This window comes from Typopeltis vanoorti, chromosome 6 (assembly GCF_054136105.1).
Source record: "Typopeltis vanoorti isolate ZY-2024b chromosome 6, IOZ_Tvanoo_1.0, whole genome shotgun sequence".
Lineage (NCBI taxonomy): Eukaryota > Metazoa > Arthropoda > Arachnida > Uropygi > Thelyphonidae > Typopeltis > Typopeltis vanoorti.
The window spans coordinates 53,725,862-53,738,457 of record NC_143554.1 but is presented as its reverse complement, the minus strand read 5'-3'; the positions used below and the strand labels follow the sequence as shown (position 1 = coordinate 53,738,457).

The window sequence follows — 12,596 nt, the reverse complement described above, 5'->3', positions numbered from 1 at the left end:
CGGAATCATGGCTGCTAAGCCTATATTGATGTTCTGAACAACGGTGCATTTAAGCGCTTGTGACTGTTTGGTACAGTTGATATTACTATGAGACCAGTGCAGTAAATATCGTGTTCTTCTGGCGCGTACATATTTTGCATGACGAAAAACCTTCACCTCCGTAAGAGACCGGCTAATTCGCCTTGAGATGAAAAATCACTAAGTTCTTCGCGTTCTGGAGGAGATTCGAATCCACAGCTTTCCAACAGGCATCGCAGGAAGTGCAGTTATTAGCATAACTGAGCTACGAAGGCTCATGCGTTTAAGCACTGCGACAATATTGTGGTACTAAATGATTTAGGTTTATAATAAGAGGAAGCCATATACCGATTTTCGGGATTCTGTACACAAAATGCCTTTGATAAAATTTAATATAATAAAATTAATAGGTTATCGTTTTTGGCATAATAACTGCAATGTCATGAAAGACGTCACAAAGTAACGATTATAAATGCCTCGAAATATTGCAGTAGCCAAAAAACAACCTGCAGACGTTTTGTCGGATTTGTGCTGCAACGCAGAAATGAGGTACAGCTAAGACATCCTTCATTAGTGGAACACACCAATGCTTTATAAAACAGGTTCTTAAACGTTTTTTTCCTATCCACGACTCCTTTTAAATAATAATGTAATCATGCTTGATTACATTATTATTTAAAAGGATTCCGAAATATTTTTTGCAACCCACGGAAATCAGTCTTTCATGACAGTTATTATGCCAAAAACGATAACCCATTAATTTTTGTCAAAGGCATTTTGTTTACAAAATGCCAGAAAATCGGTATATGGCTTCCTCTTATCATAACCTAGGAATTAAAAGAAAGACATGTTGCCATAGATTCCGCTAATACTATTTGAATTTAAGTATCGACAATTTCAAGCATCTTATTAGGACTTGCTTTTCAATAACCAACTCTTTCTAAAGAAATACAAGCCGATGCTTTAATCGATTTATTTTAATTCATATGAACTTGGTTTGAACGCAGATTTTCAAATTCAAATCGTGTGTACAAATCAATTAAAATTATTTTTTTATTTAAACTGTGCAAGAATAGCAATAGTGGTAATCTTCTTGTTATCCACAAGAATTACTAAAACCTTCCACTAGAAAGCAGGGTGTCAATTATTTGAATCCCATTGTAGCATTAAAATAAAAATTAAAAATTTTTAAAAATGTGATTAAAATCACATCTCATTCTTTATTTTATTATAATATGTTTGCATATATTCCCAAACATCTCACTCGATGCTGAGGAGGAAAAAAACAGCAGCAGGTGAGCCATATACTGGCTATCATCAGGTTATCCCTCTTAAGTTTGGCCTATGAAATCGTAGATTTGATTCTGCTTATTTATACCCAAACCACTCTTATCCTATATTTTCATCTTTTTTTTTTCATTCTTTATTTTATTATAATATGATTGTATATATTCCCAAACATCTCACAATTTTAGTAATATTATAATAACTTTCCCAACTCCTCTTCCTCGTCAAAGCCAGATCGATTAAGAAGAAGCAGTAATCTAATCTATACATCAAAATCAATCCGAAATATGTAATCTGCAAGTTCTATTCATTATACATAAAATATCAGGAGTAATGATTAAGTACAGAATTCAAAGAAAAAAAAAACGGTTTCTTTAACAATTTCAGTGATAAAAAAAAAGGGGAAAAACGTCGCGGATACCACAGATGCATTGCGACTACCTCCATTACTTATTATTCATTAACCGAATAATATTAGTTTTTAAACAGACCAATTTTTATAGAGGCCAGACGACAGCTTTACTCTATTAAGCACAAAAGCAATGATTCTTCGTTTATTCTAATGACTACCTATTTAATAACAATTTATGTACAGCTACACTGGAAAGTGCTTCTCTCCATAAAAATTTACATCACATCTTGCTCATGAATGTTCTTTCTACTTGCTAAATGGAATTTATTTGCATTCCAAGCACGCGGCATCGTAATCACCCCTTGGCCTTTACGGTTTCTCGCAGTATATTTCATTCGTATACGTTCCGATATAAAGCAATTGGAAATGGGATACTGAAACAGGAGACTCCAAGCTATGTTCCCGTGTCCTAAACTTGCATAAATAGGAAAGCGTTTCATAGAATACATAACTAATAACTGAAACGCTGGAATTATCATGACGAAGTCGAAAACAATTCATTGCAATAGGCACGTTTCAGAGAAGTAAGCAAGAGACAAATGACATAAACTTCTAGAATAATGTGCTGATAACTTCATAATTAAAACACGTGTGCGTGTAATTTTTATTTTACTTATATAAACAGAGTTTTAACACAAAACGTATTATGCTTCCAGTCAATTTACTTCCAAACCAGTGAGGCAAGTAAATCGATTGCGTGTGTTCTCTTCACGGTCTGTTTTGTACAAAATAAGCCCGGAGGATATAAACCTAATCAAGCTAACCTTAAACGATTTCCCAGACAGGATTTGAACCAGTCTTTATAATCAAGAGGAATACATTTTTATTTATTTATTGAATACACTGGAAGTGCTTATGCGAAGACTATTAACCAAAGCATAGTATAGTATGAAAAGAATAAAGGTACATCATAGATACAAGCATGGAAAGATAATAAGTAAAAGAAAAGAAACGTGAACTATGTAAAACAGTTCATTCATCATGTTTTCTTTAAAGCAAAATGATTGTTTTGCGAAGACAAAAGTTTTAGTCTGTAATTTCAAAGGAGCCAATTCAATTTAAAAATATTGTTATTTTTAAGCCAAATGACCTTAGGAATTCATATATAATTTTTTTTCCCATCTAATATACTTTAAATTCTAGCAACTTTTCAATTCTATAGCTGATGAGAAATGGCCGTCCTGAGTATGATTTTTTATAACAATTAAATAAGAAAAATTATCACTTCGTTAATTTTTAATCTTGTCCAAGTGCCCGTAAATTATTTTCAAGACATAGCGAAAAACCAATGAATACAGCTCAGTAACACGACAAATGATTGCATTTGCACTCGCTCTGACCCTTCTCACACTTGTCTTGTGTTTTTGACGTAGAAAATGTCACCCATCAGTTTCTGATATATGGGGGTCAGAGAACCGAAACTGAGATTGTAGGCAAGCATAAAAAAAAAGGCATTTTTTTAAAATAGACTTAAGTCAGTTTATAAACTACTAAGGACGTCTCCTGGCTATTAACCTCATAGCATGCGGTTCCCAAATAAGCGTAGGAGTTCTATTTGTTTTTCAAGTTCATTCAAACATTTACGCTCTCCTCTCCCCAGTCTATTTGTGCGGTATAAAAAACGACTTGGCTATTACAGTCTAGAGGTAAGACATTAATGTTTTGTAATCAAATCTTCAAGCAGCCCCTAATGATCTATCAATCCAATGTGAGATTAGGACTAAGAGAGGAAGTCTGTCAATATCTAACAATTTGTGCAGGTCATTCACGTGCCTGTGTTTTGTTCTTAGTGCATTTAATCCAATCACTGCTAACAGCAACATCACTCACCAGTTGAAGACTCTCGAGTTCGCCTAGCCACGTTCCCAAGAGTTTGTCAGGATCATCAGGATCTCCATCGCGGTCACTGTCCGCCTCGGCTTCACTCGTACTGCTGTAAGTGCTGTCTTCACAATCCCACGATGCCCTGCATAGTTAAAACATAATTAAATGAGATTTATAAGCCTGGAAATTCACACAATACATTTTCTTAAGTCTTTAATAACATTTTCATATAACGGGTACTGATAATCACTTCACTGCCGAGTTTCGCACTGTCGGTCGTACTTTTAAAGGCAATAATAGTTTTACACTGCTAAACTTTTACAACCAAGGATCACTACTTTTGAAAATCTATCATATAAACTTAAAACAACCAAACTCTTGATGGACCAGGTGAAATGCAGCCTAATTCATTGTTCCTCAACAGCGTTCCAAGAAACAGTGATACTTGGTAAGTTGTTTAAGCAAAGCTCTTATTTTATAAAAAATAATACAAATATCGAATAAATTAGTTCATATTCTCACCCAGTAATATCATTACTGAACGAGAAGATGCAAATTAAAACACTTTCCTTTTAAGGCATTTTGCCAAAATCGATTTAACCTCAAAATTATAACAACAGAACTCAGTGTTATAAGTCATTAAGAACAGCTAAATTTGTAGTGACAGAAGATATACATATCATGTATGACTATTATACTCTCTTTTAAGATATCAATAGTGTTGTAAATTTGCATTTTATTTAAGTAAGTTCTTTCTTTTTTTTTAGGGGGGGGGAGATAACTGAAAATAGATTATTCAAGTATTTAAATCCTGATCAGTATAAACAGGTTAGCATAGTAATGCTTTTCTTCGTCTTAAAAAAAAGAAAAATTAAGAGGGAGGGCGGTGAAAGCTAGCGACAATAAGATGGCGAATCTGGGTAATGGTAGACGTTTTTTAATCCAATAACTATGTGTTAAAATCAAAACAGAAAAATCAGAAACTATGGCCTTTAAAGGACAAGATCCAGCAAGAACTAAAATAGTAATAGATAACAAAATCTTAGAACAGGTGAATTCATTTAACCACCTGGATGTATGATCACATATGAAAATGAAAAAGATATAAACATAAAAATTGCAAAATATTTAAAAATAACAGGTATAATTAACTCTATATTTAAACCAAACCTAGTTCAAAAACAAACCAGGCTAAAACTATACAATACATTAGCCCTACCAGTCTTAATGTATGGAAGCAAAATCTGGACAATAAAACAAAAGGACAAACAAAGATTAACAACAGCAGAAATGAAGTTTATGAGAAAAACTGCAAAGTATACCCTGTTTGATCACAAAAGAAACGAAGATATTATGAAAGAATTAAACCAAGAACCAGTAATAGAAAAAATTAAAAAATATAAACATAAATGGATGGAACACGTTCAAAGAATGAAAAACCAAAACAAGCCTTGAAGTACAAGCCATTAGGAAAAAGAAAACCAGGGCGTCCTCTTAAACGCTTCAACGATGACTTCTAAGGCCGGAACTAGGCCTAAATCCTTGATACGCATGATGATGACTATGTGTTATAGAAAGCATGTGCATGCACGTCTTAATAAGTGCTATTTCTATACATAAATTCCTAGATTTCATATATTTACTGTGTAATAGTTATTTTTAAGAGGAACTTTAAATGATCAAATTCGCCAAAGTGTGGACTCCAGCTCCAAATGTATGTCCTCCTAATTCAGTAAACATATATTTAAGCTTAGTGAAAGCACCCTACAACTTAAAAGTAGGGGGAAAAAAAAACAAAAAAGGATGGGGCGAAGAAACACTATTTCAATGAATGTATCTGTAGCACCGCTTATAAAGAAATTTTAAAAAAAAATCAGTATAACACTAATAAAGACAGTGAAATAAAATGACAAACATTACTGCTATTCACATAGAAATGTGAATCTTAAATATTCGACCTGTTCGTTCCTAATTCTCTTGGGTATGAGGAATCGAAAAAACAAAAACTGCATCCCTATTTTTCATATAATCTCCAAATGGCATTATTAGCTTTCAATTATTACCATTTCAAACAGGATATTTATTAGAAATTGCTTGCAATTAAAATAATAATATGGCAGGCTCTGAAAATTCCAAACTATACGCCATTTTTCTTTTGTCAATAACTTAAAGAGTCATTTCTCTAAGTGCAGTTCTTTTACTTCTTACTTGCATTCACAAGAAGTGCGTGGAGTCTCCAGCTCCGATTATCCCGAGAACCGAAAAAAAAAAAAAATCTTGAAATAAATAATGCAAACGTTATTTTTCTATAGTTCTTAAATATGTTATAACTTCTATGACAACAGCATAGAAGCTAAGCATACATCTCCTCACATTTATTAACCTGGAGACTTTTTTTTTATTTTTATTTTTTAAAGGAAGAACTGATTTCCAAGTAAAGAAACCATTTGGGAAAACATCGATCGGGAGACAGAACTCATGGGAAAATGCGCATCTGCTTTACTGCCCGTATCACTCAAAATGGTAATATGTGAGAAGGTAGGACAAAAATTCCACTATGTCCGAAGGAAGCCCCACTTGAAAACAACAGAATGAAGAGGATTTATTGTGAAAGAAGGGATATAAAATGGCAGAGAAATAAAAAGTATCTCGCTTTAAATTAAATTATTTCATAAAATAATTTACTGAAAACCAGGCTATTATGGAAATTACTTCTCGGTTCCCAAGCAGACCAGAGGAGAACTGGCAATTCCATGGTGGTATTTTGATTGATGTTAAAACTCTAGAGAATAAACGTCCAATAAACGAGGAAACATATAACATCCTTCATTATAAAAACTACAAAATTCATTATTCGTTAATCTCCATTTTTAACTCCTTAAATAAATAAACACCCTAGAGAAAAAAACACGAACGTACACTAAAAAATAAAAACCGATCGAAATACTCATCGATCTCCACAACAATGACTGTACAAAGTCTACGTTCTAGAAAACATGAAAACAGTTATTGTCTAAGAATTTCAATCAGTTTTGGAAACCAGCCAAAAAAAAATCCTGCATATCAAAACTCACGATCCACTTAATAAATTCCAAAGAAGTTTTTCAATAAAGTTATTTCGAAGACGAAAAATTCTAACACGAGAGAATGAAAGCCAGAATTCTATTCATTCTTTAATCGTTACTTTTGGTAAGATATAATTTCCAAGTATCTAAGAAACTTATTTCGCTGAAAATTAACTTTCTTTTTGAATTAGCTAAGCAGTGAATGCTAGCTTTAATAACATACGCATAATGTACACTGATAAATTTGAATGTTATTTCGGTGGAACGAAATGTGAATAAAGTGTAGTTATTTTAATGTTTTGAAAACGACATGAATAGTTAATAATAATTATCTCCCACCCCATAATGAACTAGCTCGTATGTAGAAAAAATAACTGTAGTTTAAAAGATAATGATTCAAACGCATCTACTAGTATAGTATTAGTAACGTAGATTAGCATAGTTCACATTTCTTTGCTTCATTGTACTGAATTGAGAATTTCAGCTATAACTATTGAAGTTAATCACAAGTGCTAAGTAAGGAAGTCGGGGGGGGGGAGAAGGGAAGAGTGTCGCTCTAAAGTAGTAGTAGTGCAGAGTATTCTCCCCTTTATTTTAAACTAATCCTTAAACAGTTTGCAGTTCCAAAATAATCATACGTGCGATTAACACAACGCAAAAGCTACGTTGGAACTGGAAGTTTTATGCAAAAGAAATGTGAAATGTTATCTCAAAAGAAATGAATACCTCAGACCAGGTTTTATTATTTTATTCAGTGAATAAAATCCATTCTGAAAAAAAAAAAGTATCCTAAAAGTTAACGATACTTCCCAGTTCCACTTTCAATATATTGAAAGTGGAATTGGGCAGCATCGTTCATCGTATAAATGCACACACACACACACACATTTAATCAACTCTCATTAGAGTTAAAATTGTTTGGTCTTTTAAGTAAAGGCGGATTATTTAAACCTTAATCTATCCTCGATAAAATGCACGACAGGTTTACAATCTCTCGTGAGTGAGATTCAAGTGAAAACTTTAAAACGAATTCGTAATATTTCCAGGCTGGTTACGTGTATACATACATTCGTTTACTTTGAGTCACAGAACACTCATACAGCTCACTGAACAAATTTTCACTGAAAAAAACGATTCACAGAGTTACTTCGATAAACTGCAAAAGGCTATTTACTGAAAGCATATTTTTTTGCGCACTTTAGTTTTCGCAAAATTTTCTAACATTTATTATCACATTATTATTTTAATGCGAATTCCACCTACGGAAGGTCGGCAACCTTTCATACTTTGATGAACTAAACTTTATATCCGAAAACCAAAATTCTAAAGACCGAACATGAAAACTTTTTCAAAGCATCAAGTAAGTAGGATGGTGGTCTATCACCGAGTGATGTAATTCGTCTGCCACCGAAACACATTCACAAAAACACGTAAATGAATGTTTTGTACAAATTCATTTGAAATTTCTACACATTTTTTTCGAACCGTCTCAACTTTCATTTCAATAACTCAACTGGTAAGAAGCAAAGTAGTAAAACGCCGAATTTATAAACTGCAATAAATCTGCTATGACTAGGTAGAATTTGATCAATTTAGTTTCGATCGGATCATTTATGCTGGCAAATCCTCGCTCTATTACTCGTAACATATCTGCAGATATTTTCGCAGAAAATATCGTCAATTTGAAAATTCAACTCTGCACAACCTCACTGGTATTGTATTTTAAACAATACAACACCATGATGGCACAATGCACGTGTTCAAGCGTATAGACTGCAGTGAAATTATTTTCAGACTTAACTTCAAGACTCGTTAATTAAACCCTTATCCCCCATTTCGCGGTCTTGAGTTAAAGATTGTCAAGACTGCCTGGATGCAGAACTTTTTTTTTTTCCCTCGATAAATTACAACCCTTTTGCAGGCAAAATAATTCAAAATGATAATCCTTTTTCTGAACAGAAATAAATGAAGTTTAGCATACAGGATCTTTTATTACAAATAAAACGAAATTTATTACAATTTATTGAATCATTTTGACTTTTTCGATATGGTCATTTTAATGCCAAAATTAGGCCTAGCGAAATTATGTGTGTAGGGTACTGAATCGTTGTGAAAAATGAATAGTACTGTCACTACGCAAGAATGATACAAAAACGTGTGGGTATCTGCAATCGTTTCCTTAATTTTTGGCTAATAATGCTGTCGATAAAGAATAGGGGTTCGGCATAATCCAAGTTCCGCGAGATGTTGCTAATGGTTCAGCGATAGATAGCGATTGAAAAATTAAATAAACATCGTATAATAAGATTTCACGCTATTGACGGACGAATTAATTTTTTTTTTAGCGCATGAAATATGTTTTCGTATGTTTTCAAAAATCATTATGATTTCTTTTTGTTTCTGAAAAAAAAAATGATGCATTAACGGCACAATTTCCTCTTCCTTAACAAAATATCACCTTATGTATGCTCTACACAGGCGGAGGAGCCCTATAATTTTCAAATGATTGTGGGAAGGCTAATAGTCGTAAAATAGGTGTAAAATTCCGTTTAGACATCCGAAAGATTATACACGCTTGCTTTAGAATGTCACCAAAGGAAAATAATCAACCTTAAATATGTTAGTTGATCCTAACACGTTAATCTCAATGACTCTAAAGCAAAAGATACCGCGGGCGGACTTGAAAAATATCTGGTGAGAATATCTTAAAACGCAGATGCCACCGCAGATGCAGTGAAAAGAAAATTATGTGGGAGTAAGCTAGATACTACCCCCACCCCTTCTGCGATTTGGCAATGTGTATATCAACGCATTAATTGGTGTCAATTATTTTCATAGCTACTCTAACTTTTCGCAGAGGAATTTATCACCTTTATGGTTTGATCATCGGTTTCTACTCTCGATGATGCCTATTAATTTCAGACAGAGATTTTCCACTTTAAATAAATATACCGGAACTATCATTATCAAACCCCGACAACTCGATTATTAGCTCTTGTGAAATAAAACTGGTATACGCTTATCGAATCTCAAACAAGGAAGCATTACATCATGAATCACCTACGCAATCTTTACACTGCGGTCATCATGATCGTACACTTATTTTGGGATCTCCTTCCTCGATTTAAAATCTAACTCCCACATTTGCAAGCTTGCTAATCAATCTTCGAGTTCTATGAATGTGAAAGAATTCAAATCACGCTTTTTGTTTTATTTATTATTTGGTGAGATGAGGGATTACTTTTAAATAAGTAACCTACAACTTCCGAGGTGACGCAAATGCTAGACTTCATGCAATGGCATGCTCATAATTAAGAATAGTTAGAGGAAGAAATGACCAGTTTTATTATATAAAAGAAGTGACGTAGTTCGTAGAAAGGGTGCTGATTTGCAAATAAGCGAGACTTGGGATCACTGTAGAGCAGCGATTTTCAACTTGTGTGTCGCGAGAGGTCTTCAGGTGTGCCGCGAGATTTGCGAAAACAAATTAATTCTAAGAAATAATGTCGTAATTTGAGCATTTATTTATTAGTGTCTGGTCTTCCATCCGCACCTGAAGCTCCTTTATTTATATTTTACGAAACTTACGGTTGGTGAATCAATCAAAATTATGCCTATTTTTTGCCAGATCGTCAAAAAAATTTTTAAAAATATTTTTAGTGTGCCGCAGAATTTTAATAATTAGTCTAGGTGCGCCATATTATGAAAAAGGTTGAAAATCACTGCTGTAGAGCATCCAAGTAACAGAGTTAAATCGAAGATTGTTAACAATGCTTGACTGCCTACAAATCGCTGAATCTAATCTGCTGAGACTGTGGCTTTGTTTGGTACGAGTAACAAAAGAAAGGCTGAGTAGCAGAGAGGTTCATGCAAAGCATGCGATAGACGAATGAAATTACAAGATATCTCTGGGCATGCTCAGATTTTCAGTAACGTCTTAAAACCTTGAAGATATTACTGAAATCTCATCCCGTATTATCAGTAACTGCCGTTTGAAAAACCAGACAGACTAAAAAATCACTAAAGATTTTTTAGAGTGAGATGGTTTATTTGTTTCTTTCCCAAAGGCAGCTGGTCGACAGATGATACATTAATAGCTTACTGACGAAACAAAACAACTGGTTCGTTTTGTTAGTTTTCTTCTTAATTTATTACTGAATTTCTTTTTATATTTTTTTAATAGCGTTTAATTAGCACTCTTCCTTTTGGGTACTATTTAAAACAATTTTGCAAAGATTAACAGAAAATAAAAGTTACCACTCACAGGTACTTAATGTAAATACTAACGAAACGATCTCAGTACTTAGCCTTATAACGCCGGCACAGGATGAGATAAATATGTTTCATAGCGTGTCAGATGAGTAGTAACTTCAAATACCAAAAATGCTAGTGAAGGGAAGAAACTCGCTAGCCGTAACGTGGTTTTGGACATGCTGTACGTGGCAGAGTAATGATGCGGCATAACGAGTTCTTTTTATCGTCCCTCAATTAATCTGTCGACGGAATGCCCGCTGACGTAATGCGACGTGAAGCAGCTAATGACTACATCACCCACTCGATAAGCGGACGTCTCCCAGAGAATAGGTTTAGGAGTAATTAAGAAAAGGAACCTTGGTGAGCATTGATGAAGTACGTGTGATTGTATACTAGTAACATTATTAACATCGACTAAATCAGTCCGAGAAAACTGATATAAAAATAATTTATGCAAATCTTTTTTGAAACTACAGCAGTTCAGATATCATTACTAAGCCCAACTGGTTCTTAAAATTCCAGCGATTTGGCATTTATTTTCAGCAATTAACAGAGAGGAATGTTCAATTAATGAAAGAGATTCTAACAACTTACATAAAGAATATTACACTAAGAGGCATTTTCCTCCCAAAATATCCTCTGAAGTGAATGCTTGACACTACTCAAGAGCGATGGTTGTCAGACTAACTGGAGAATTCGCTCCTGCCTTTAAACTAATGGGTGCTCGCTTTAACAATATATTGAAATGTTTCATTATCATCGAAAAATCCCAATATCTACATACATGATGTGTTTTTGTGTACACATGCTGCAGCTATTATCACAGTTAATGTCACAAATGCAAGAGCTTCGAACTTATCGCTATCCATTCATTTCACTTTTCTAATTTTCAGTGAAAAATAGGCGAGCAGCTCGCACACTACAAGATAAGCAATACAGCAAGTGACTAATCTAATTCGGAGAATTCTGTACTAAAGAAACCTACTAGTCATGATTTTCTTTCGTAGACTGTCGTAATATTTTGACTGACGTTTGAAAAATATAACAGTAACTAAATTCGTTTAAAAATATACACAGAAATTAGGAGCATGGTGAGTTGAGTTGGGTTTATGTCCTATTTGAAGTTATTGCGCCCGGCTCCTACATAAGATATAGATTAAGAATGCGTTCATGAAAGAGAATCCTCAATCCCCCCCTCCCCCAGCCCTTCACACTTACTGACGATATACAGCCGGATCGGTTGGCCTGTGAAATAAAGAGTTTCGTTTCCAACCTACAGGCCGTGTTCGAATCTCACTGTGACATGCATGTCAGTCTTTAGATGCTATTTAGATGCTATATGATTTTCGTCGAGGGAGGTGATACACAGCCTTGCTTATTAGAATCCTGCAGTGGCTAGAAAAGTACCATGTTTAGATAAATGAAGAGCCAAAGGCTTCAATTCGGCGACATATAACTTGTTTAAGTTAAGGGATATTACATCCCATATAGTTTCTTAGCCGAATAAGAAACTCAAAGCGTTTCATGCCGAATATAGTAGAAACTATATAAAGTTCGGCGATTCCAAGCGTAAGCAAATACCTGGATACTGCAGCAACTAACCCTAAAGGTAGTGCAGGCTGAGGCAACTCGTGTCAAAGGTGGAGCAAGCTCCGATCACTATTCTTGATATTTACCCATAATGTGAACTTAGCTCCTAGGAGCTGTATTATTGTTCGACACCTTCTCTCATAATG

At 34.1% G+C, this 12,596-nt stretch overlaps 1 protein-coding gene across 1 annotated transcript in view; it reads right to left on the bottom strand.

Moving 5' to 3' along the window:
• LOC150105459 (uncharacterized) overlaps positions 1–12,596 on the bottom strand; it is a 344,499-nt gene that overhangs the window by 218,860 nt on the left and 113,043 nt on the right. The window contains exon 2 of the mRNA XM_090394830.1: positions 3,548–3,683. Coding sequence (XP_090250956.1) covers positions 3,548–3,683 — 136 coding nt within the window. The remainder of the gene's footprint in view (positions 1–3,547; positions 3,684–12,596) is intronic.